The sequence below is a fragment of the Phalacrocorax aristotelis genome, chromosome 5, assembly GCF_949628215.1.
Source record: "Phalacrocorax aristotelis chromosome 5, bGulAri2.1, whole genome shotgun sequence".
In the NCBI taxonomy this organism is placed as follows: Eukaryota; Metazoa; Chordata; class Aves; order Suliformes; family Phalacrocoracidae; genus Phalacrocorax; species Phalacrocorax aristotelis.
In genome coordinates, this window is record NC_134280.1 from 5,164,137 (window position 1) to 5,191,491 (window position 27,355).

A 27,355-nucleotide genomic window follows, 5' to 3' on the forward strand; every position below is an offset into this window, starting at 1 on the left:
GTTCAACAACGGTTAAAGAACTATCAGCAAGGCATTTGATAGTACTTCTTCCGTTGCATAACACAGAAGGCTGGATCTGTTTCTTACAGTTAGAAATTAGACCAGCTTGGTTCTGGATTTCTGACAGGAGGAATGTGCAGAACCCTGCTCTAAAAATGGAGTTCGGGCTCTCGTGCAGTTGGTAACGGACTTTGCTCACTCATATCGTATTGGAGGCATCTATCTTTGTATTTGCTTTTTGTCTTTAAGTGGGAGAAAACATTTAAAAATTAGATTCTTTAGTCTAAGGCACACTATCAGACACCTTTGGGTGTTAGAGTCCATGCCTGTGTGGAAAACTCAGGCTGTCTTGTAAGATAAGTATATACGCAGCTAACACCAACTTACTGAATTCTCAGCATTGCATGTCTGTCTAACATATAAATGTGATATAAATGCGTGCGTGTATATGCATACACGTAGATAACTTTTACTTTAATAATATCTTTCCCAGTGTACATTGCACACATTTAAAGCCACAATAATGATTAAAACTATGGGACTCCGCTGAATGTTCTTACACCTTCTTTTGTGTGACAAAAATGAGCAAAATGTTCTTGTTTTTGCAGAACTCATATTTAGTGTTATGAAACAGTGACATAAAGCAGTACCATGTGAAAAAATGGAAATACTAATTTTAATAGGACACAAAGCTATTGCCCTTAGATAGTTTTCCACTTTTTCTGCCTTCTTAGCTGCAGGACTCTGCAGTTATATATATATATATATATTATTTTTCCTGTCATTCCCACTACATTTACTGTCCCTAAGCAAATTCAGGTAACTTAAAAGCTTTTTTCCCTCCTCCATTTAATTTGGGCAAAATCTGAACCATCACCAAAGCAACTTTCAGCAGAAAATGTAGTCAAGATATCTACAGAAACCATAAAAACCCTGAACTAGGTTACAAGGAGTGCTAAAAACTAAAAGACTAGTGCATACTTCATTACTTTGACAGAAGCAACTCCATAGTTTTCATTTTATGGTCTGACACGCATACCAGGGTATACTACATACCCTGCTATGTATTAAACATAGCACAAAACTTGTGTATTAATTGCTCAGGAAGTCCTGAAAGAGGCTGTTTAAGTATAGTCTGAAATGGAACAGATTGCTTTCTACTTTGAAATATGAAAAAAAAAATAAACCACAAGGAAATACAAATAATATAACAGAAACATTACTGATATATGCAAGAAATACAGAAATATACTGACTTCTGATAAGAAAAATCCTACTTGCTGGCAATAAAAAGCAGTGGATATCTACTAGCTGAGTTTTGGATGAAGTGAATGCATAAATATCAGTATAATTTGGTATTTTTATGCAAGATAATGATTTTAAAATTTGAAGCGATAGGAAGAATTTTGATTTGAATCATTGCCTTTGAATCTTAATGCTGACTGTGACATGGAATGATGTAAGGAAGGTAGAAATCCAATATCATCCCTTTTACTAGGGTTCACACAGACCCGCTGGTATTTCTGAAGGCTTGGAAAAGCGAAGCTGGCATGCAGTGTTTTCCATATCTAATTTCCTTCTTTGGTGAAAATTCCAGTAATTATTAATGACATCTACTATAGAGACATCCAAGACAGTTGCAAAGTTTCTAACACAAACTCTTACTGTAAGCCCTGCTCTTTGTGCTTTTAATGTACGGCAGATCAGAATACAAAAATGCAGCCGAAATAGAGATAATAAAAGAAACCATTGTGAACAACTTCTAGTGTGCAAATTCTGATACTTTTCAAACATCAATATATCATGGCTGTTTGCAAAGTACTTAAAAAAAATCGTGTCTTTGCTCAGTGATGGTAGAAGCGCTCCTGTGCAAAGAGCTCTGTCACTGGGTCGGTGCTGCTTGTGACCAGAGAGTAGCCACTGCTGTGAGGCTAGTCCTGCAGGTCAGAGATTGGGGCATTAAATACAGCCATTTGTGACCTCCTCTCTTTGAGTGGTAAACTAGGAAAACCTGACTACCGAAAGAGCACCCTTCTAGCACCCTCCACCTTCCTCTTTGGGTTCAAGTCTGGCTTACGGTTTCGCTGGGTTGGTGAATTTGAATGATTTTGTTTTCAGTGGTTAGAGCAAAAGCTCAGCTTGTTCAAAGTTAAGTTTACAGACTAAGTGAAAGCAGTTTTCATTAGAAGAGGATGTATCTTATCTTTCTACTAAGGTTTATTAAAAATATGTAACACCTGATAATTTAACACCAAATGAGTGGCTGCTAAATTTCCTCCTCTGCCTCTCTGTCTCACACACACACACATCTACACACAGAGGAATGCTTCTCGGCTGCCAAACTATGTGCCAAGATTTTGTTCACTTTAATCTCAATCATATGAGTTAGACAACCATGAAAGAAAGTTTCTACGAAGTTTACCGACAGATTTTGTAATTCTAGTGGCTCCAGAGGGCATCACTACAAGTACGCTAAGAAACTTCTCTTATTAAAGGTTTCGGAGCTGATCCATTTTCCATTTAAGTCAACATGAGCAGTATCGCCATAAAGAACTCATCACTTGCTAACTGATACCATACACTCATCAAAATTATTTCATTTCTAAGTAAACAAAAAGTTGTGGTACCTCCAACACCATTGTGTGGTTACTGCTGGCACAGGGAAGCCGTTTGGTGGCAGCTTCTTTGGTGTGTTATGTCACGTAACACCATGTCAGTTCAGGAGTGACAAATCTAAACATATGGTTTGAAATATTGGGGGAAACTTTTCCTGGGAAGATGGAGGGAAGAGGCATGGAATAGCCTCTTTCTGTCTTTTGAGGACTTGCTTATTTTCTGAGTGAAGACATCTCAGAGACGACCCATTACTGTAGCCTTGGTTTCAGAGGTCCACAGTGATTTTAAGAACCTCAGTATTACCTGTAAATAGCCAATAACCTGGGCAACTGAACAAGTTCTTGTTCTTTGTTTTTACATCCTGAGAGAAAATCTGGATGTTTATATTTCTGATTCAAACATATAAAGTTCAAGGCCCTGATCCACCAGAACACTGAGGCATTTCCTTAAATGTAAGAAACAACGGTTGACCACAAAACTGATCTACTCAGGTCCCTAAGAGAAGTGTCCACCTGTTTTGGTGGGCAGAGGCTGGTATCAGTAAAGCAGAAATTATAGAAGGAGAAAACCTATAGAAGGAAATAACTGTTACAAAGTAGAATAAACCACAGAAAGCAGTTTCTAATAGCAATATCTGTTTCACAAGAACTTCAATTATTTGAAATGCATCATCTGTGACACCAGAAAAAAAGGTGCATGAAGGAATCATGAAGAGAGAGCTGGATCAGGCTGGCTGGAGCTACTCAGGCTCCCAGTGATACGGTTCTGTTGTGTTATGAAACAAAATGGTCACATTTTGCTCTCATTTACATATATGTCATTCCTCCCAAACCAGGGAGCATTGTTTGTCTGTGTGAAGACAAAAAGAAGTTGGTTTGCTATATAATTACATCCATGATCTGTGAGGATCCTGATTATAATAAAACAATCTGCTAAGCAAATATGCAACTGGAGGTCTTTAAAAGACTTGTTAATTCCATGGGGGCTTATCATGCACTAGCCAATTTAGGGACAATTCCGTTACTAGATTGCTAATAATATCAGTTTCATAAATTCAGGGGAGTAAAATGAGCTAAAGAATCTTCTCTTAAAGAAGTGAATTCCTTAACATAAAGCCTCCTGTTTAAGTTGCCCTCTTACTTTGCCCTCTGCTTTGCTCCTGAAGCTTTCTGTTGGTACAATTTCTCTCACTTAGGTATCAATCTGCTATATTATATGGTTAAAACATTGATGTAACACAAGCTGCTACAGCAAATAATTGAAGTAATAAAATATAACTGCAGTTATTTGCTCCGTTGAATCGCAGGCAGAGAAAGGAGACAGGGTTTTTTAAACTGACCCCATAGTGTTGCATACAGACAGCAAAAGGGGTTTTTATGCGTTTTCTTTTATCGCTGTAAAACTTTTTTGAAAAAAGCATAGTGTAGTTGTAGTAATTTATTTTTTTTTCCACAGGAAAAGCAATTAGTCCACATTGTGGAACTATGCCTTCATAATTTTATTTTAAAACCAGAACTTTAGTTTTTAAGCAACAGGGTTGTTGGAAGAATCTGAAACTAGAACTACATCTCTTTTCACCCCTAAAGGAACTTAATGGACTTAAGTTTTGGGGTTTTTTTTTGTGTGTGTGAACATCTCCTCTAGGCCAAGACTCATTTTGTCAAGTGTTAGCCCAAAGTGTTCTATTAATGGCTGAGCTGTGAAGTCTGACTAAATGGGGTTTACAGTAGAAATACTGCCAGCCCCTTGTCTGTGATGGCATGTGCACTACACTAGAGCATAGTGCCTCATATCCTCAGTTTATTCAGGAGGAAAAAAAGTGGGGGTTTTGTGTCTATCCTTTTATCTTTTTCATGGCTAGGAGGTGGATACCCTCATGTGTGAGCTTCCCTGAATCTGACTCTGACCAGGGGGTACATCAGGACCTTCATTTTCTCTTTGGCACAGAGTAAGCACCAGAGAGAGTCAACTGGCTTTAAATTTCTCTAGACTTTTGTGTTTCAGCATGTACAAATGTCAGCTACTTGATTTACAAAGTATATTAACATTATTTTAATATCGAGAAAATGTTGTTTGATTCTTTTTTATTTCCCAGGTTAAATGGTTTATTTTATTTATTAAGCCTATCGAAAAAGATTTTATGGAAAATTCTGAAGGCAAAATATCCTGTTTCCTTCTACACGTTCACTAATAGATATATTATACAATGCTAGAAAAAGGCAAAAGGCCAAACTCATCTCTGGTGTAATTCCAGTAAAAGCAATAAAATTACACAAGGCATGAATTTGGCCCAGGCATTGTAAATGTTACTCTGGTGCACACTGCGTGTCTGCTTGTTGTTACTGGCAAGGTTTAAAATATGAATCCCCCTTTTCTTCATAGGAATGGATACATTTCTCCGGAACAGATTAATCAATGAAACAGGTATCAGGTAACTATGACAAAGACGGCAACTGATTCAAATGCCTGCCTTTTTTATGGCTCTTTCTTCTTCTAACTAGCTTACCATCTCTGCTTTCAAATTTTTAAAATATATATTTACTCCCTCTTTTGTGCATTGTCATTGCAAGGCTTTTTTGCTTTTTTTTCCCCCCTGCTGTTGTCTCCTTTTCTCTAATTTGTCTTGCATGCCCTTCCGTGATGTTTCCTGTTGACACTTCTTGATATTTTTTTCTAACTCAGAATGTGGCTTTCTAGCAGACACCGAGGCCCCAGAGTGAATACCCTTCAGAGCCAATTCTGACTTGGACCTTGCACAACGCTATTAACTGGCTCTTACTCTAAGAAAGGTGGCTGTAGCGGGATTGCCTGAGCCTGAAGTCAGAAATGGTTGAGGAAAGCTTGCCAATATGTTTGCACTAAATTCAACCACTCTTAATTTCTACTCACAAGAAGAATTTAAAAAAAAAAAAAAAAAAAGCCTGAAACATTTTAAATCACAAACTTGCAAGGGCTTTTCTCAGAAATTTGTTGTTCTATTTTGCATTCATCTCTAGGTTTAAGTTTATGCTTGTTGGCCACTTTAAAGTAAACATAGTTCAATGCCCTCAGAAACAGTTTTCTTCAGCCCACTAGAATTCCCTGGAATTCAGCTTTATCTGCTGAACTGCTGGATATTTTTGTGCATGTGTAATTTTTTTTCCTATCAGTTTGTTTCGTTTCCTCTTTTTTTTTTCTTTCCTTACATTCAGCGCATATAAAAGTTGGGAGCAGAAGCCTCCTTGGAACAAGAGAGAATCATAAAAGACTTCAGGAATCTCATCACAAGCTAAACAGTACAAATTGCACATTCTTCATGGAAGTATTAGCTTTTAGTGCGTGCCTGGATCCAAGCATAATAGATTATCCCAAAGTGGGAAAGAATGAACAGTACAAAATTAGCAGAACTGGGAGCTCAGATCATTTGGTGGAGCAATATGATCTCTGTACTTTCAGGGTACTGAATTCTAAAGCCACTGGAAACAGTATGTAAAATTATATCAGAGTAAGCAAGGAAGCATGTGTAGGCCTGGGAGAAGGAAAAAAAAGGTTGGAAAATACCTTTGCAGAGGACAATAAGTAATGAAAATCAGTGAATGATCTTGTAGGAAAAAAGCTGCTGTTCATGACCAGTTTCTTGCACTGAGGATAGAAATATGCTAAAAGATACGACAGAGAGAAAACAAATAAAACACTTTTCAGTGGTTATTCAGGAGCCGAGTGCAGTTGGAGAATTATCTTGCACTCAGACAGAAATATAAAGCTACCCTGTGCACAGGATAGGTCAGTCTCCTGAGGTTTCCCTTCTTCTCAAGGAAATGTTGCCAGAACAAATCCTTTATGCCACCGGCTGATGGGTTTGGTCTGATCGTGCTGGGAAGTAGCCCAGGAACACTGTACATTTAATGGAAGCTCAGAGATGGTGGTGAGCATACTCTGGCAAAACCACCCTGTACTTTCCAACCGCCTTCTTCAGGTCCTCGGGAATGGGACTGAAGCATTTTTCAGAACCAACTACATAAAAAATATCACTTAAGCTAAATACACCCCAGAGGAGCATGTCGCTGAATAAAAGTCTAATAATATGGAGGATTACAATACATATAGGGATGTAAGTTGCTAGAGGTTTTATATAGTGGCTATTAATACATATCTTGGCTGCACAGGCCTCATGCCTTCTGCCATCTTCACTGCGCTCGTAAAATCTCCTAACTACACCAAACCCAAGTTAGTGATCCCAGCATGGGAGTCATCAGCTTTAGGAGGTGTTCGGGATTTTATTCTTTTTTTTTTTTCAATCCTTTTGCCGTCTTTTCTTCTGTTAGAAAAATGAGATAGCACTAAACTGTTTTAAAAACTCATTTTTTCCTAGCTATATAAATATATTCACAATGCTTTATATTTTTAAAACTCATTTCCTCTTTGCTTAACTCCTTAAGATAAGTGAACTCTCCTCTATGTAAACTTCCTACCAGAATACTGACTACCTTTTAAACGGTATATGATTTAGAAGGTAATGAAATATCACTTTCTTTTTCTTTTTTTTTTTCTTTTTTTTTTAATAAATTGGTTTTAAAGTGCTTTTAGCTGCACTTTAGCTTTTAGAGTAAGAGATAAAACTGATGAAAAGGACACAACCTTCTGTCACAGGGCAGCATGGCATCTGGGAGGTGAGGTAGTTTAAAATACCATTTTTATCTTCATTTCTCTTCATCGGGATGACTGTATTCTTTACTACATCCCATAAGGTACTTTATCTTTGCCCATAAAGAGATTTTCTTCCTTAAACACTGAATATTCTGCAGTATGAGACTTTGTGTGTGTGTTTCTGCAATGATATTGTGCATAATCAAATCACAGCTATGGATATTAAAGCCAAACTGAGACTTGATTTCAGGTGCTTTGGGGTGTCAAACTTTGGACGCCTTTCAGAAATCTGATTTTCAGAGAGCAAGCCATAAAAACTTCTCTGAAAACCATGTCTTCTTGAAATTGCACACCCAGCCTAACGGTGACTTCTGAAGCCTCCCTAGCGTACCCTGTCTTACCCCAGCAGCTCAGCCCCCCAAAACAAGAGCCTTATGCTCAGGGATTTTTGGTTGTGGCTCTTGTTTAACATGATTTGTTCACTGGGGCTCAGAGCAATGAAACCCAGTAAATAACACATTGAACAAACAGAGAAGATAACAAAAGGAAATAGTTAAGGTACTATAATAATTTTAGCCATTCTTTTTTCAGGTCACTATAATCTGCCCAAAGATAACTAATTGTTCAAAGTAAACATTCCACTCTGACCACAAAAGGAATCCATTACACAAACATATAATTCACAGTCATTTTTAGTGGGTTGTAAACAGTTTGGAATGAGCATAAAATGGGACAAAAATCAAAGTGAGCATTTAGAAATGAAAAAGTGTTTGCTACAAAAGGTCAGTCCCTTTACTTGGCAAACTATGTAGAAAAGCCTGGGAAAATGTTGAACACACAAGCAGTAAGGGAATTTTAAAGCCAACAACCTCCCTGTTTCTTTAAACAGACATCGGAACCTATAACTGGATCCTGTCAAACAAACGACAGCAAAAAAACATAACAGCTGCTAAGAAGTAAAGTTGAGAGATAAAGTTTTCTAAGCTAAGAACCTTCTCAGAAGTGGACTAAAGGTCTTTCTTAAATCTTTAAGCAAGGTTATGGATCCCAGGGTGGCTTTTAGGCATTGAATCAAATATGTAATTTTGTGTATCATTCCTGTCAGAGCATCCTGTGCTCCAAGAAAAGCAACAGAAAACAATGTCTGCAATGTCCAGTTTAGGAGGGAAACGGTACCTGCAATCATCAGCTTTACTGCCTGCAATGTCATTTAGGCTGATCTGAGAACACTAACTCGGATTTGGGGACGGAGGGAGAAAATGAAAGATGTTTCAAAAGAGAGATGAAAGTTAAATTATATTTCTCTGGAGCATTAGTACTGTATTTCCTTACAAAACCTAAACTGCACTGGATACCCTCGGTAGGTTTAGGATGCTGACTGCTCGGGGTGTTCATTTACTCTGTCATTAGACACACAGACAAATGATCATCCCTGGAAAAGGGTTTAATAGCAGACTATTTTTACATGATAAAACTTTAGTATGGGACGTACTAGATGGCATTTCGTTTAGGTACAATGCAAACTGTTATCTGTATTTTTTTAATGCGTTCTACTCATGCCTTTCACATATTTAAAAAAAAAAATGCAAAAAAAACCCAGCCAGCACTTTTAAAGGGTCGTGGATAACAAAATAAATAGGTGACTCAAGAAATGCCTGGAAATAATATCTGGCCTAGAAACACCAAATATCTTGCAACGGGCCCCACCCTTGGCAGGAGTGCACAGCACGTGAGTTATAGTACACTGGGAGGATTGTCCCAGGCTTTCCTTGCTGCGTTGCTCAGCTCATGGTCAGGGATACCTATCAGACACTTTCTGGGGAGAAGAAAAAGCATGGAAAACAGGTTGAAAAAGGCAGGTCAGCAGATAGCCCCAGAAAAGCCCGAGGTAGATGTTGATGGCAAAGTAAAAGACTACCCAGAAAAAACAAGGAATACACTGTTCTGTGAAAGAGTTTCCCTCCAAGTCCCTCAGAAAGTAGAAAGCTAAGAAATGTCAGAAATCTTTGAATAGCCATGGTATTTCTTCAACCTGATCATTGCATGGTTCAGAATTATTCTCCTATCTTCACCAGGTCACATCAGATGCATGGGGTCTTTTTTCTATTTAGGCTATTGCATTGGATACCGAGGATGCAGTGCTCTTTGCCTAGATACTATTGACTTTGGTGGCACAGGTCTGTACAGATAAATACTCAGGACAAGGAGTTCCTAAAAAATTCTAAAAGAGTAAATAATACAGGAAGAATGAAGAAAAACTGAGCTTGCTTAAAAAAAAGAGAGAAATAATGTGACAATTGCCTTGCAAATTTGCAAGATTAGGCACATTTTTATTGAGACTCTTTATTAAAAAACTCTTACTACCATCTCTGCAAGATGGCTGAGTAAATGTAGAAAGACCTTCTGCCTCCCGGTCCTATTTCAATAACTACAAATAGCAATAGAGGCTGGAAAAAATAGAATTTGCTCTTGAACAAGTGAATCCTTGTCAGATAGATAAATATGCATTATGGTGTAAGAATTTTTAGGCTAAATCTTATAAAGCACCTCTGTCCTGAAATGGTGAATAAGCAAACAGTAGCCTAGGGGATAAATAACCAAAACCTGATCTAAGTTGCAGCAAAATAATTTCAGAATAAATCCTTTGATTTCAAAGCAGAAATTAATTTTAAAATAGTGTAACTAAACAGAAAATGTTGCCAACAGTTAATGACACTCTCTACATTTTAGATCTGTGGGAGAATATTACTGCACTTGGCTATTGTATGTAACCTCATGTACACAGGAAAATGTACTAATTAATATGGTTTATTCAGATCACTGCTAGACTTTCTGTGCACAGAAAAGACGTTTTAAAAATAAAGAGAAAACCAAATAGATAATCAATAGGTAAAGACTAGTTAAATCCATGAGCTGATAAATAAGAACACATCCGTTCAGCACATTATGACTGTTTCATAAGTAACAGTTAGGGTTAGTCTCCTCAGGTCTTTTTTCCTAATAATCCTTTATCTTAAATGAAGCACACAAGGAACATTTTTGGTACAGTTACAGTACGTAGATGCTATATTTTCTAAATAGGAAAAAAAAGCTTTTCTACAACAGCCAATATGCCAGCTGTACTGAGTATCTAGGCCATCTTCCTAAGACTATGAAAGTAAACATACAGTTTTCATTAAATGTGCCTTTCCCATAATTGGTACATAAGCATTTCCCATGACTCTGCAGTTGAGTATCTTGGCTGGAGGCATATCTGGCCATTAAGAGGAGGGCTTCAGATCTGTTGAGTCTCAGCCATGCCGGGAGACTTGGCACCTCCACATACTGCTTCCTAATACCAACCCCGGTATAAAATGTCATCAGAAGCTTGCATAAACATTGGACTTAGCTTCACATAAATTACTGCTGTCCTGAGATAGTTTATGCCAGAACTTAGTAAAAACAACACTTTGAGTAAATAGAATGTGAGTAAATGCAAGCATTTTAATCCATGAAAATGATAATAGAAAAAAACTGTATATCAAATATAAACTCATAAATACAGTGATAAAATGAAAATTTTATCTCATGCCATATGATTAGCTTTTATTTACATATTAGACTAACTAAAAGCGGTAGACTTCCCTAAGTCACAGCAAGTTTGAACAAGAACAGTAATGCAATACTCCGAAGGATGAAGTCCTTTGAAGGAACAGGGATATTTTAATTTTCATCCATGAACATTTCTCTGATAATCAAACAGACAATAAACACCTAATTAGGTTTCTTAGATTTTTCTACAGTTCAGCAGTGCAGAGACCTCTGGCCTCAATTCTCCTGGACAACCGGTCAGATACCACAAAACATCTACGAAGTATCTAGTGCATCCTTTGGAGAACCTGTGCTAAGATCGTAACCAAACAATTAGACATGTTCTGCATGGCATGGCATTCTTATAATCTAATCTCTGCCTTTCCTTTTCATGTTCTGAATTTCTCCTCACAATTCCTCCTCTATTAATAGTCACTTCACACATTTCTCCCCTTTCTTTGTCTCTTTCTTTATCCAGCCTCCAGCCTTCCTCCAAAAAAACCAATGCTACTATCTCCCCCTACCGAACGATCTCCAGTTTGTTAGTCTCTGACTTCCTGCCAATCATTCTGGGAATAATAATATCCCAGTGCTCTCTTTGCCGTATAATTAAAGCATGAATTTCCCAGAGTTTGAAACTCCAGGGTAGTTTTATTGCACCTTTCACTATAAAACCAGGTAACAATGATGGAATTAAAATAGCTTTTTTCCTTTGTGGTTAACGGTCTAAGTATCCTTTTATTTTTCATTGGTTCTCTTGTTCTGAGACTCCAGTATATGGCAGTGACAATGGGTTCACCCAGCCTTATTCTGAAAATAAATTTTCTATCTTTTGCAAGATATATGTTTCCCCAGATCCCTGGAACAAGTTGTAAACTTGTAACAGATGGTGATGAAGCCTCACATTTTTATACAATACATTTTAAGATTCTGCATCTACCGCATGTACCTTCCAAAGAAAATGACCTTCAGTGAGAGAAGATACACTCTGAAGAAAGGAAGGCAGGCAATGGTGTTGAGCATGTCTTTTTATCCCATGAAAATCCTACTTATTAAATTAATCAAAACTTTTAATGAGGATGAACACTGATTCCAATATTATGGCTTTTTAAAATAACTGTAAAAATTAGACACCTGCATGCATTTAAAAAAATACAGTCACACTAGATTAACATTTGTTTTGGTTGAATACAATTCAGGGCTTAGGAAAAAGTATTGGCATTATGCTCACCAGAGACTTCAGAATGAAAGTTACTGACATTTTATTGATGTTTAACATTTGCTTACCCAGAGAAAGACTAAAACAACAACAACATGTCAAACAAAATATAAGGAATAATCAGCATGAATGGGTTCTATTAGTGTCTTATCACATAAAAAAAATGAAGATACAGAATGTGATATAGTTCAGTTCATAACTATATTATAAAATGTACTGCGTGCCTACCCCGGCAATTCGAGCAGAGTGACAAGTTTAGAGTTATGATTGCTCATAGAGAAAAAATTAGTGTTAAATATTAAGGTACTCACCTCTTCTTTCAACTGCTTTGATACACAGTCTTACAAACTGGGGGACTGTAGATTTCTCGTGCTCACAAACCAAGTGCAAATGGGAGCCAAAAATTTGATCTGCATTTGGAAAAAAAGAGGAAAATACATTAAGGCATATTATTAGCAGTGGGATTGTTCTGTCTTCTGAGCTTACATATTAATTAAAAACTGAGCTATCGAAGATGGACAGACAAAGTTGGAAACAAATCCTTTTTGACTCCTAGTGGTTGTTAACTTCTGCCAATAGACTAAATTTCTTAATATCTGCTGCCCAGAGTACCTGGATATTTCCCCCTGGGTTCAAGTTTCAATTGCCATTTACACCTTGACCTTAACCTTTCTGATGCTTGGAGGTCTCCGGAGTTTGCTTGGACCTGCCATAAAAAAGTAAAGGCAATTCTAGAGATACAACTCCATATCTCGCTGAAGCCAAAATTCTGCATGATAGTAACCGATGGTCCAACCTTGAAACTCATATTGTCAGGTAGCCTGTCTCTGCCACGCATACCAGGTTTCACTCTTGTCATAAAGCAACACGAGGGTGGCAAGGGCTTCAGTGTTTTGTATCATTAGGACTTAGTACAGCTTCATCTCATCTTTACAGGAGGTTGGGTTTTTTTGTCATTTGTTTAAAAAACAAAAGGTACTAGATGTCATTTGATGAGTTTTAATTCAGTTTTAATTTGTGATTTGTGTTGTTTCCTTGATCAATAAGCATTTAATTAAGTAATGCTACTTTTTGGGTTTTACGTTTTCAAAGTTTTGATCAACTCTGAATGTTGTTCTTAATTCATGTTTATATAAGCAGGTTAAACTCAGATTACTAATCAGCTTCCTCCACCTTATTGCCACTCTATAAGTTTGAGAAATTATGAAAAGAGCAATCAGTAATGGGGATGTTGTCAGCTAGAATCAAAATGAATCAAAGAGATGAGAGAAACTGGTCAATAGGAGCCAGTTAAATGCTCAAACAATAGGAGCATACTATCATCATTTATCCAAAGAGACAGTCTCCATAGAACATTTCAACAGAGTACTACAGTTTGGAAATTGGGGTAGAGGCTTTCAAAATTTTTTTATAGATATCTGATGGGTGCTAGCACAAGCCTGGGCTCTGCAGACCAAGCCCAACAAACACGCTCATTCGCAGAACAGCAGGAGCTCCTGCTGTCCTTTACAGCTCCCGTGGCACGGGACATTTCCTCCGTAGTCAGTCCCACCATCTTCCACCAGAATCGGTTGGAGTGCTTCTTCCTCCAAGCTGCACACCTTTTTCTAACAGGCCAAAAGCCATTTGTTTTTTTTTTTGCTTTGCAAGGAGCTTCACTTTCCTATCATCAGTCACTACGATTCCTTACGAAGCTTAGATTTCAAGAGCAACTCGACTGCCTTTTCTCACTTATAATACCCCAGAGCAGGGAACGATCAGGTGGATGGGGTAGTTTGGACTTCGTGATATGTATCAGGGAGGTATATTCCAGCACCTCCCAATGCATGTGATCTGCATTCTGGTAGAGTACATCAAAGTCTGAATTTAAGTTAGTCGGAGTTTCGGCTGCAGAAGGGATGGAGGACTGGGTTCACAGAACTACACTGAAGAAGGTTGTGTGCATGTGTGGCGTTAAGCATTAACGAACAGTCTGTTACATGTTTTGGGGTTATGTTTCTGACAAAGCACAGTCTGGTTACATTTTCTTCATAAAACATTTATAGCTGCCTTCAGTGGTAATTATATATACAGAGATTTATGATTAAAATGTACTAGCACTTCCTCTTTTGACATCTTAATTGTTTTTTAAAATTTTAGCAAAGACCTGTCAAATTCTTTGCATAATATGGAATGGTCTCCCATGTAAATTATGTTAAAAAGAAGTACAAATGTATCTTATTTGGTGGACAAAGACACTCATAAACAATTTCAGAAGCAAAACAGGGAAAGAACTGCACTGTGTTTAGATGGGAATACATGAAGAACTGAAACAAAACTAATGCATGGGTGTTCAGCAGCTTCTCTTCTCTATTATAACCACTTTATAACCAGCTTCCAGGATTATTTTGCAGCTACTCTTTCAAACCCCTGTATGAGTGCAGAATACTTGGTATTCCTGGCAGGAAATTTTGAAAAAGCTGGAAATTGTTTCGCAGTTCTCACCTAGTCCAATGCTTCTTTTCTGGGTGCAGATTCTGTATCCTCAGCAAAATGCTTAACCTCATGTTATAAACCTTTCAGTATATGGATATAGCCACATTCTGAATCTTGCAGTTAGGCTTTAGAAGACCTCTTCTTTAGAAAATAGGCACCCTGGATTTTTGTCCTGACTGGAAGGGACAGCAAGTCATCATTAATAGTGACGGGGCATCAATAGAGGCTATGGTAAAACGACGACACAACACTGCTTTGGAATTTTTTTCCCCCCTTCTAGAAATTCATGAGTATTTGTAAGTACACGATCACATGAGTGACTCCAATACTCTGAATTCTGGGCGTTCCTGCACTGCAAACTCCATGACTCTCTCTAGTCAATTGATTTTTTTGCTGGATCAGTTTCTGTACATGAACAGGGGAATGGCAGTAGTTACACTGCCATATTTACACTCTTGGCGGTCACCGGGAGAGTTGAGGAAAATTCAGTTAAGATTTGTTTGTGCCGCGTTTTGAAAACAAGGAATTATAGGAATGGCAAATTACTAACTTTTGTAAACTAGAGTTATGTGTAACTAAGATTAAAATATTATTTTTCTTGTTCTTTTATAGGTGTGTATACATATTTTAAAACTAGTTTAAGGGGAAACTACCCAGGACATTTTTTCAGAAAATAAGAACTGCTCCCAAAGGGATAAAAGAAGCAAAAAAGCCTTTGTTTGATTTGTTTGTGATAAGGCCCTTCAAAACTTTTTTCTTTATGACTTGAAAAAAAAAAAAAAAAGATGTACACAACACTCCTAACCTCCTGTTATGACAGTTTATGTTTCCTATCCAGCTTATTTAACTCAAATGCCTGGGAAATAGACACAATTACCACCTTATGGAATGCTACTTAACTTTAAATGCTCCCCTCTGAATAGAAATCCACTTTATCTTCTCAGAGTTATTCCAGTTTCTCAGGAATTATTTCCTCTATAGGCTCCTGAAATGTTCTTGTTTCATCATCTAAAAATTTAAACTAACAATTGTTCAGAAATATCTTTTATTAGAACAAAGGCAATTCCCATACAGTGGATTCTGTTCACAAGAGCTTGTACAAAGGAGCTGCATACTATGCCCATATACAGCTTTAATCATTCACTCTTTCAGCTGTTATCAATTTAAAACCAATGAAACTCCCACACTGAGTCCATTTGAGCAGTCAATTTTAATATCTTGGGGCATCTGTAGTTATTCTGAATTGGCTGCAAAAGCAGAACTAACAAGTTAAGCTCTAACCATAAGTCTACATCAGGCTGGTAAACCATACATCAAACACAGACAGTTAGTCAATACTGTAGTATGAAAAACCAACAAGCATTTTTAAGAAGAGCAATATATTCATAATATGTTTGGTGGTATGGTTTACATTACACATCCCTGATATCTGCGCATTAAACTTTCTATTTAAAATGGTGGGGTGTGTGACAGCTTTGCACATGGATATAAAATGAGACACCAGAAGAGGAGGGAATGGACATTCGCAAGTTGTATAAAATAAAATGATGATTACAGCTGCAATAAATTGCTTGTTCTGGTGAGCTTCAAGTTTTCCCTGAGCCTGACAGAGCTACTTTTTTTTGAGTAGCTCTCGCAGGCTGCAGCAAAGCCACTAATTCTGAGCTGCAGAAATCTAGTCTATGGGAGACAATACTTCTGGAAAAGAAACAATTAAAACAAAATCACTAAAGCCACATCCTCACTGAGAATGTCATTGTTTAACTGGTTTTGGTGTACATGGATGAGATGTGGCCACACTTGGAAGGAACTCATACTTCAGTGTTTTTTATTAAAGAACCAGGGAAGGGCATGGCTAATACTCCCATTTCTTGGGGAGAAGCTCAGCTTCTGACACGAAAGGAGATGGTACAAGGGTGTAATGCTCAAGTTTTTAGAAATATGAACTATATGTCTGTAATTCAGTGCCTTCCAGGAGCAGAGTTGAGTCTGCTACATCTGGATCTGAATTGCTGGATTACCAGAGTTTTGCATCAAGTTGTTTGTTTTCTTTGTGTCTGTTTGAATGTTAGGAGAGAAAAGGGGGAAAGAGAACAAAAAGGCAAAATAAAGGAGGAGTGTACAGACAGAGGGACAGAACAGTAGGCACCACCAGAGCAGTGATTTTTCGGAAGGGAGAGGGATGTGGTTGGAAAGGGCCAATCTCTGAAAGGTGACTACATCTAGCTGCTCGGTCTGTACAGTCAGACATATTGAGTCAGACGCTAAAATGATGCTGGTCCCAGACTGGGCTCCAAATAATGCCACGACACTTTTACAGTAAGTGGGCCAGGTCCTCAGCTGACTGAAGTCAGCGAGGTTGTCAGTGGAGCTCCCCTGATTTATGCTAGCTGGGAATCTTGCCAGTCCTTTTAAGTTGGAGATTTACTATATATCGTTGATCTGTGGTGGTCATCAATTTTAAAAAAAATTACATTTGTGAACAGTTACTATTAAGTGGCATATGAGCTACCAGATTTGTTTCACATTCTCAGAAAAAGGGAAAATAGAGAGTACTGCAGATGCTGGTCTCTTTTAAGAAATGATGGTCTTTTACTGGGGACAAGAGCTCATTTGAATTTAGAGAGAGTGAGTCTGCTGCACTGCTCAAAACAAGTCTCCAAAAATGAGATACTTAAGGTTATCTTAATTATTTATGACCATCCCATCAAAGGAAAAAAATCACTTTGTCCACTGTTTGGCCACCCACAGGGTCTGGGAAACCTACTTCCAAAGGCCCAGGTACTGGTCAAAGAAAGAAAGAAATACCCCTGTGACCCGCTGTCCCTGCAAGTCAAAGGAAACACTTCTTAACTTTCCCTAAATCATTATGGGCACCAGATCACTCGCTAAATTCCTGCATAACCCATAAGAATTACAGAACACACCAAAGGTAGGTCTTAATCTACTCTTTTTGGCTTCTCATGAGCATTACACTCATTACATTGAACTACTTCAAGGTCCATTGAGACATATGAGACAATAAAGATGTTTTCCCTTGTCTGGAAATAAAGTGGTTGGTGATCTCTGTGCTGCTATCTGCACAACCACCAACATATGCTGAGCTCTGTTCTATAGGCTATCAAGCCAAATCTCAGCTAGTTCCTTTCACTAGCAATTGAGGGGCTTTCCTTTTCATCTTGAAACAGTTGTAACCATTCCAATTTTTATGCTGTTTTGGTTTTTTCCTTAACTGACGAAATAAATTCAGTGAAGTTCCTTCATCGTCTAGCTTTTGGGAGAAAAAAAATCCACCCCCAAAAAGACTAGATTAATTTCTTGACAGCTGCAAAGCTGAATTTTCCTCATTTCCCAGTGTCATTGATGTTGTTACTTATGTGTTTTTACCATTTACTGAACATGTATTTTGCAGTAGTCTATTACCAACACACCCACCGTACCTTTAAAAATCACAGTTTCACAGAAGCCTTTTTTGTTGTTGTTGTTGGGGCTAGAAAGGCTCAGAAATCAGGAAGCTAACAGGCCAATATCAAGTTGAAGGTTGGCAATTCATTTTGGGTAATATTAAATCATGACAAAGCTCAAACACAAAGATCAAAGTTCAATTATAGACTATAAAGTAGTTTTAAAAGAGAAGATTTATATATTATTTTTCTAGCATATTAGTGCAGATTCTGTAAATTCTGAGAATATTTCAATCCCGAGGAACTGAGGACCCCTGCCCTCGCATATAAATTTGAACACAGTTATTCTCAGAATAACACTGTTAAAATGGCAGACATGGAACATGCCTCTTATTTACTATTTCTAGGTCTCTGTGCGTGTGTGGCTACGTATCAACATAAGGGTGCATATAGACACATACACATTACGCAAAAGCACTATATTACACATCATCTCAAAAAAAATATTCAAAATGCTTCTAGACCAAAGACATTTTGTGTAAGCATGAGTGAGATGGAACGAGAAGGACTGATGGTCTCCATTAGGGCTCTCGCTGGAGCACGAGAAGCCCGTCACCAGCCCCTCGCAATGAATGGTGCTGGTCCCATTCTGGCTTCTTTTATGCAGAGGAGTAGAAAGCAAGTGGGACAGCGATGACAAACATAACTTTCTGTCGTGTAAAGCGTTAGCGCGTCTTCATCTTCAGATCAACATTTACAATTTGGTCTGACACATTCCCTTGTCTGATTATTACCCTCCTACTTATTCTTCTAATTCGTTAACTACATACTTTATTTACTACGCGGATATTTCCTACGTTCGACATGAACGAAGTTTTGTGAAGAGTTAAATGACAATCACATAATTTCTAGATTTTCTGATAACAGTGTTGGCAGAACAAAGTACCCCAGGAGATCAAGCTGCTATTTAATTCTGAAGCCTGTATTCCCAAATTTGGTTAATGTGGAGAAATGTGTCGAGACTTCTGGCCAAGTGTGTACACATCAGTGCCTAACAGAGCTCAGAACTGTGTTTAAGTGAACTTACCACCTTAAAATGTATTTACTCATGGCTATAATTTACGTGTTAAATTTATTGGAGTTTTGGTTCCAATGTGACATACAATGTAAAAAATCAATATAGATTTGAGAGCTTTATAGTGCCCCTGGCAAATATGAATAGCACTTGATGAAAAGTGAAGGTTTGCACAGCACCTACAGTGCCACTGCATTGGAGTAATTAACACCACACGCTTCGCAGATATTTATATCAATTCTCCACTAGCACACAGAACAGCTCTTTGTCAGGAATTTGGTACCGAGATGTCCTGCAAGGCTTTAGACACACTTTTATTATGAGCCCCTATTTTAAGGGATTTACAATTCTGACAGAAGTATTTCCCTATGGGATAAAAGTTAGCATGCATGTTCTCAGAGCTGGAGGAATTTTTTCTTGTAAAAATTGTTTAACATTTTTTCCCTTAAGAAACGACCAGACAAATAGTTTTGAGAGTTTTCTGCAACCATTCAAGTCACCTTAGGAAAATAAATAGTTGCATCTTATAATACAAAATTTGGCAAGCTTTTCATTTTTAATCTGGATGGTTGCATTTTGCGATTTAAAAATATTCTAATGTGAGCCTAAAAATTAACATTTAAAAGTGGTCTCTGTATAAGCACTGCAACTGCATTTTCATAACATTTTAACAGATTAAGGGATAAACTCTGGTGAAGACAATGAAGGAACCTTATCAAATGAGCATTTCACATAGACTTACCGTAGATCGGAATTAAGCCGTGCTAACGAATCCTGCCTCATTTGCATGGCCAAAACCTAATCCTAATGAAACTTCATGGTAGATAACTAACATGTTTTCTTCATGGTAACATTAGTTTGGTAATAAAACTGTGCCTGGTACCGATTGTGAATTACTGTGTCAAAAACCGTGGATCTTTGTTATCCATGGAAGAGTAGCCCAGGTAGAACCAAGCTATGTTTATGAATCAAGAGCTTAATACAACTGTAGCCAAAACCAAATGCATCTGGCTTTCCTAGAGAGATATATTAGTGGATGGATTTGAGTTATGCTAATGAATCTGGATTTGTTAGAAGGGATCACATCTGATCCCTATGTAACACCGCAGGAGATTCATCAGCCACACTTTATTAAACTAAAAAGAAAACCCCTAAAATCCAGAAATTAAAAGACTATAAATTACTCCTCTATTACTGTAATAACTGAAACAAACTAATATGATGCATTCAAATCCCACCCACAACCCACAGAGTACTTCAAAGAGACAAACCCCTCTGATGGTACTGAAATCAGACACGATGAATGTGTAAGGATAGATCCTGAAAGTGTGGTGTGGGAGTGCGCACACCTCGCACATATATTTAAGTGTGAATGACATTTTTTTAAAGTTTCTGCAGCAATTAGAAGCCAAAGCCCATCACTAAGGCACATAATGATTTAATGTGATGGAGACTTCCTTACAGTAAGCAACATTGCACCGAACATTTCTCCGTGTATCTAAAACATAAGAACTTAATTCATAAAATCTTCTCCTTCTCTTCAGACATGGGCCCAGCTGGTGTTTAACTCTTGAGGCTGCTTTAGCTTTTGCTGGCTGGGGTCAATCTCTTGGCTCAGGACAGACAAGTTTAATACACATTAGCAACACCCCTTGCCATTTTTGACGCACCGCTGGAAAACTCACACTCCGAAGATTGACAGGGGCTGCTGGCAAAATGCCTCTTTCTAGTCAATTTGCATGTGCAGTTGTGGGTTTCACACATAATAATTTGGGAGTGCGTAAATTTTTAAAGCATTATTCCAGACAATATTTGAAAACATGGCTTTGCTTGATTACTAGTGGTCAGAATGCTACTTCCTTCAAGTTAAACTACCAGCTTCTTAGCAAAACGCTTACTCCTTGGGTAAACTAAAAAAATGCATTTTATCAAAGAAACAAATTTTAAGGATATGTGAAAGTGATGGCTGACCAACTTAGCAAGGAATTGGAGTAGGAAAAAAATCACAGATTCAAAGCATTTATTATTCACTGGCACGTGTTTTAGATTGTTAAAAGTGTATTTTGTTGGCGAGTTAGAAAAATAATGAGAGAAGAAAGCAGGAAGTATTCCAGCCTACCCTAGAAAACAAATTAGACAGCACAGCATCTGAAGTTCCTATTTCGGAGTCTAAAATATAAAACTATATCAACATTTTTTTCTTAAAAAGAAATGGAGTTGTGCAGCATGTTGATTTGCAACGTGCATAGTGAGTGCCTGTGTTAAATGGAGGGGTTTCTACCGCATGCCCACCAAAGCAGAGAAATTGAAGCAGTAGTCAGATAACACAGAGATAGATGTAACCATACGTTGGTTTTTTTTCTGTACAGTTCAGCAGTGTAAGTTTTATGATATACAGCGACAAAACCGTATCTAAGAAATATTTGTCCAATGCACATATTCATTTAACTGAGAATGAAAAATTAATTTGTGAATTTTCACTTTTTACTCCAAAAAAGTATATAAGACTGAACACACCTTTAATAAGTCCCTTCTCTTGCAATGTTTTCAAGGAGGGTCTTCGGGAGATGAACTTCTTTAATCTGCTTTTAACTCGGTTTCTGTCATTTGTGTCAGAGGCACTGTAGTTCAGTCTGAAAACTAAAGGAAATCAACAGAAAAAGCTTCAGTGAAACAACATTTTTAAACTCATAGTAGTTTTCTCAAATATCCCTAGAAAATAATGACCATAGCCATCCTAGTAAAATCATGCTGTAGGTCAGCAGTGTAGCTGGTTGGATAGTACAAAACATCTGATTAATACTTTTGTGAATAAACATGATGAGTTCACTCTGCTGGTTATTCACAGAGTTGGATTATTTATTGCCCATAAGTATTTGGATGGCGACCAGTTTACTCATGAAATGTTCAGGAATCCCACAAGTTTCACATGGATGATTTTTCAACTAAAACTCTGGACTCAAAGTGTGCTATGCACTATTAGCTACATACTACTTGTTATGAGAAAGGATGGATGGTTACACCACTAGTGAAGGACTGAATTCTCTTGCCAAGATGGTTTAAGCATTATATATATATTTAATGCAGTTATAGAAAACATGGCTATATGCCATGAAATGTGTGCAAGATGCATTAATTTATGGAAAGAAAAGTATTCCCATCCTAATGATTGTATTTTATTATATTTAGGGATTTACCAAACCTAGAAACATTTTGAGCTCAATTTATTCCTGTTCTGTGTCAAAAAGACACAGAACCCAGCTGCAGAAAATCCCCTGGAGGAAGTTTCAAAGGCATAAATTTAACAACTTCTCTGCTGAGGTGCTTACAGGGCACCATCACAGCTCTCAAAATAGGTAGTATTTGCAGGAAGGAGAAACTCTGAAGTCAAGGCTGGATGCTACAGAAGCAGCAGCGATGCCAGGGGAAGACTTTCTCCAAAGGATTCCCTAAACACGCAGATTTTTAAAGTTTCCTAACAGACCACCTGAGCCTCACCACCCGTGAATAACCCCTGTCCTGTGTCCTGGGCTCTCTCACACTGCCCATTCCCCAAAACGCTGAGCAGGGAAATGGGGCAGCCAGAGCTGTACAGCCTTCCCTGCCAAAGACCTCCAGCTGACAGAGGGGTGGCTCCTGCTTTCTGAGGAAAGAATAGCTTTCCATCTTCACTTGATAATAAATACATACATACAGACATAAATCCACCAAAACACGGTATTCTCCACAAGTTGGACTTGCAGGAGTTCGCCCATTATCCCTCCAAGAGATTTTCTATATAGTTCCCTGGATAGTTTAGCTGCAGCTACAGAGATGCTCCCTCATCTCCCCATTCAGACTGAATCTCCCCTGTAATGCAGTGATCTTCTTATAGACAAACCAAGGGAAGAGCAAAAGAGCAAAATAAAATGATCATCAATATTATTGCGCTATTTTGTCACAAAAAGTTTTGTGTAAGTTATAAGCAGCACCAGAATATTTAAAGGTGTAAAATTATAAAACAATGGCAAGCTAAAATAACTGGTTAAGCAACAGTAACAACCCTGGAATATTGTGGTTTACATTACAAATCTGATTTTAACAGCCAAACTTATAAAATGGTTTACGCTTTGCTGTTGTCAAGGGAGAAAAACTTGCCAAATTGTTCATTTTAAGTAAATAGAACATAGCCAATTAAGGAAAGCAATATTTAAACACATGCCTACGATGATCAGAGCATAGTTTGCTTCTGATTTCACTACTGATTTTAACAGAAGAGTGCTCCATTTTCCCACAGCACTAAAATGACCCCACACATACTTCCACAAACTAGTAATCACACAGGACAAATAAAAGGACACTTTACTGGAAAATACACAGCTTGGTACAATAATCCATCACTTATGAAAAATAGAATTCACATTTTTTAATGGTAGCATTCTTGGAGTGATGTATCATAGAATATAAAGATTAGCATTCAATTGATGGTTGGTGCTTTTTTAACATTATAGTGGAGGACTTTTTGTTCAAAATTGAGCAATCCTTGGCAGGGACAAGCTAAAATTCCAAGTCACTTGGCTGTGCTATAAAAAGAACAACAAATGGATGTTTCTAATTCTGCATCTTGATGGTACTTTGAAACAGTGAAGTGAATTGTATTTAGTTTGGAAAGTCTTTTGTTGCTTAGGGTCATTCTGTCCATAGCAATTCATATTTAGGTTTGCTTTTTCCTGACTTACAGTGAAGTTTCCTCAGTGCAAATGATGCAGGAGTGGAACCATCTCTAAGTCACTTCAGATGCCTGCCACATTTCCCATTTTGCAGGACTCTGAAACGTTTTATGTCCACTTGAACTACATGCTTAGCTCTAAGGATACACCAGATTTGTTAAGATCTTTTAACTGAAGTGAGCGTGGTCGTCCTGTGAATGAGGATAGGGGATCTAGGACTTGACAGCAGGGTAAAGGTCCCTCTGTTTAGAAAGATGCATTAACACAGCTGGAAGTTTTATACCTGAAACAGCAATTATGGTGTTAAAACTACATCTAGAGGTAGGAATAATTACTGTCATGGATACTTTTGTAAGTTCTGTGTTGAACTGTCTATAGTGTGTAGCTAAAAGCAGCAGCAAAGCTAATTTTGATGAATTTCTTATTTTATTTTATTAAACGTGTGTGAGTCACCAGAGGGAAACTCCAAGCCTCCCAGAAATTCAAGGGTTTAGATAGCATGTTCCAAAACCAAGCTTAGCCAGAAAAATTCTTGTTGGGCTCTCATTTAAAAATATTCCTGCTCTTGCCAAACCATTCTTCTCGCGATATCCCCACATTAAAATGACTTTGCTATTATATTTGGAAATACAAAGAGGACCAAAATGTTACTTCCAAGAGAAAATAAAAGAGGAGTTATAAAACTCAAAAACCACAATAAATATTATTTGGAGTACCTTTCTTTTTAAATTTCAGGTTCTGGATTTGACCAGAAGAATCCTCCATGAAAGAGAGCTGGCAAATGTCAAACAACAACATAGGCAATTGGAAAGCAGTTCCATACAGAAATAAAATAAGACTCTTAAGGGTCAAGGTATAAAATAATAGGAAATAAAATCTACTGCTTATCCTACTATACGTTCCCTGGCATAAACAGCATAGGTGTGCCATTTGATACGTTGTACCAAATAAACTGGTATCTTCGGTTTCTAAAGATATTCACACTGACATATCCACATAAGTGCTTCGAAACCAACACAGGACAGGGAATAAACCACTCCCTTTGCGCAGGCGCTTCCATTAGAATATTTCTTATATTGCACTAAGAGCCTCTGAGACAGAAAAAGGAAACACACGCTTGCTCTTGTTGGGCCAGGCCCTTCTACAGTACAGGTAGAAGGGAACCCAGGAGAGGTCAATATTATGCTAAATTTCTTCTGCTAGTGCAAGTGGCTGCAAGGACACTTCAATCCAGCCGCAAAAACATAACCTGAATACTGGCTTTCACGTTTGGCTGGAAATAAAACTGGCCCCTCAAGTCTAGAAAAGCATTTCTGGTGACTTTGGTCACTTTACTAGGGCTCTATTTCTTCAACAGGTGGGAAACATATTAATGGACACATGAAAAAAATGGCCAGATATTTTCCTGAAATAATTTGCTCTAGAATTAATCTATATTAAATCGCAACCGTTTATGACATTAGGGAAATGTAACACAGACTGGGTACAAAAACAAAGTATTATAAACACATCATTAGGAATAAAAGAAAGAACACATCTTTGGCCCTTGATGTTGGATAGCGCTGTAATAACATCAACGGACTTAGAAAGAATAATTATAGATTAAATTCTCTGCAGAAAAATTGCAGCAAGAAAAAACTGACCTGTCTTTTTTGGGGCCTGTATAAATTCTCTGAATATTTATACAATGTCACGACTCTAGACTTACTATTCCTAATAACATATAAAAAACCAGGAGCAGCATGCAAAACCACAAAATACAGTCTCTACAAGACCTTTTACACAAGAAGACTGGTGGAAGGAAAGAATTAATGCATTACCCCCAAATCACACAGCTCCGCAGAAGCAGTACCATCAGAGCCAATGGAAGCTTTGACACGTACAGATGAAGAATTGCTTGCTATAATTTAATGCACTAAATTGGATATGTGGTGCAATGAGAGGAAACTTAGTATCATTTAAGCAGGGTTAAGCAGTGGCTAACATATTTGCAAGGTGAATTTACAAAAGCCTTTCTCCAGCGTTTTGGCATGGCCACTACTAAAAGAACCAGGCAAGGCTTTAAACTTTTCAGGGCAAGGATCAACATTTTTATGTAATTACTTTCTATTAATTTAGTCATGAATTTAGACAATATATTTCTAGCAGACTGTTTTTCCTGGGTGTGATGTTCTGGGCAGAGCCTGAATGGTTCAGAAAGTAAAATGTTCTAAATGGTTCCATATTTTATTGGCAAGATTTTGTAACTCCTTATAACACGATCTCACATTCCTTCCAATTACTTATATTTCACTCTTAATTTATAAAACATTTACACATAATCCCAAAGGTTTACCTATGGTTAATTCCTGCCAGGTACAGTATATCTGAACACTTCTAATGCGTTGAAAGCATTGGGTTTTGAAGAACTATCCATTAATGACTTTCTGAACTGTGACAATGGATATTGACAGTGCTTGTCAAACTAAAGCACTATTGATTGTCTCACATCATGTGTATAGCAAAACCAATTTCTTCCAAGTACCTCTTCCTAACTGAAATACATTATTATGGTGCCTGTTTATTATAATACCCAAAATTATCGTATGGAATGCATTTGGATGGAAAGGGCTCATACAGAATGAGGAGCAGCAGTGGGAGTGGATAAAGCATTAAGAGGCTCAAATAGCTTTAAATTAACACCTTCTCTTCCATTAGGCTTGTTCTGCAGGAAAAAAACCCACACCTAGCCTGGAACATACAAAATTTTTTTTTAAATACCTCTGAAGACTTCAAAATTTCAGGAAGTTCTTAGAAATGCAGATGACTTGTAGGATAACAATAACACCCATAAACTGAGATTTAGTAATTTTTTTCCCAAGGAATACTAAAAGTGACAAATTTGACCATTCAAAGTACCAAAGACCCCGATCAAAACCCTAGCTGCAACTTTGTTAAAATACATATGAACAGATTCATGGACTTAACTGTGATCTCTGATGCCTTAAACTAATAATTTTCTTAAGTGCTTTACAGAATGATATGCAGAGTCCTCAGCAGCATCTTGCAGGACTGAATCAAAGCTGAGATGGCAAAAGGGGAGGTAGAAGTAGGTTTCTATGACTTTGGATAATGAAAGTGCTAGTCTAACAGCAGAACTATCACATATGTGTGAAAATATTAAAGGAATTAGTTAATTAATTGATTTCAAGTAATGGGAATGCTTAATTGCTGAGTGTCTCAACCTCCTGAAGAAATACATCTTAACATGCAGGGGCGTATGACTACACCCACATTCCAGGAGACACTGTAATTTAAGAATAGATAATGACTCATGACTTTAAGTTTTGTTGGATTTCACTAGAACTCAGAATTCAACATTCATAGGCACAGAACTACTGGAGGGAGTCCAGCAGAGAGCTACTAAGATGCTCAGGGGACTGGAGTGTCTCCCTTATGAGGAAAGGCTGAGAGACCTGGGTTTGTTCGGCCTGGGGGAGAGAAGGCTGAGGGGGGATCTCAGCAATGCTTATAAATATCTGAAGGGCAGGTGTCAGGAGGATGGGGCCAGACTCTTTTCAGTGGTGCCCAATGACAGGCCAAGGAGTGATGGGCACAAGTTGGAACACGGGAAGTTCCACCTGAGTATGAGGAAGAACTTCCCTGTGCAGGTGCCAGAGCA

General features: G+C 37.7%; 1 protein-coding gene across 15 annotated transcripts in view; it reads right to left on the reverse strand.

Annotated features, from left to right (window-relative positions):
- The window catches only part of ARHGAP15 (Rho GTPase activating protein 15), a 347,486-nt gene that overhangs the window by 115,480 nt on the left and 204,651 nt on the right, over positions 1-27,355 (reverse strand). For all 15 annotated transcript variants that reach the window (XM_075092818.1, XM_075092815.1, XM_075092816.1 and 12 more), the window contains 2 exons: positions 21,503-21,625; positions 12,343-12,441 (listed from right to left, as the gene is read on the reverse strand). In XM_075092818.1, the coding sequence (XP_074948919.1) occupies positions 12,343-12,441; positions 21,503-21,625 (222 nt within the window). The remainder of the gene's footprint in view (positions 1-12,342; positions 12,442-21,502; positions 21,626-27,355) is intronic.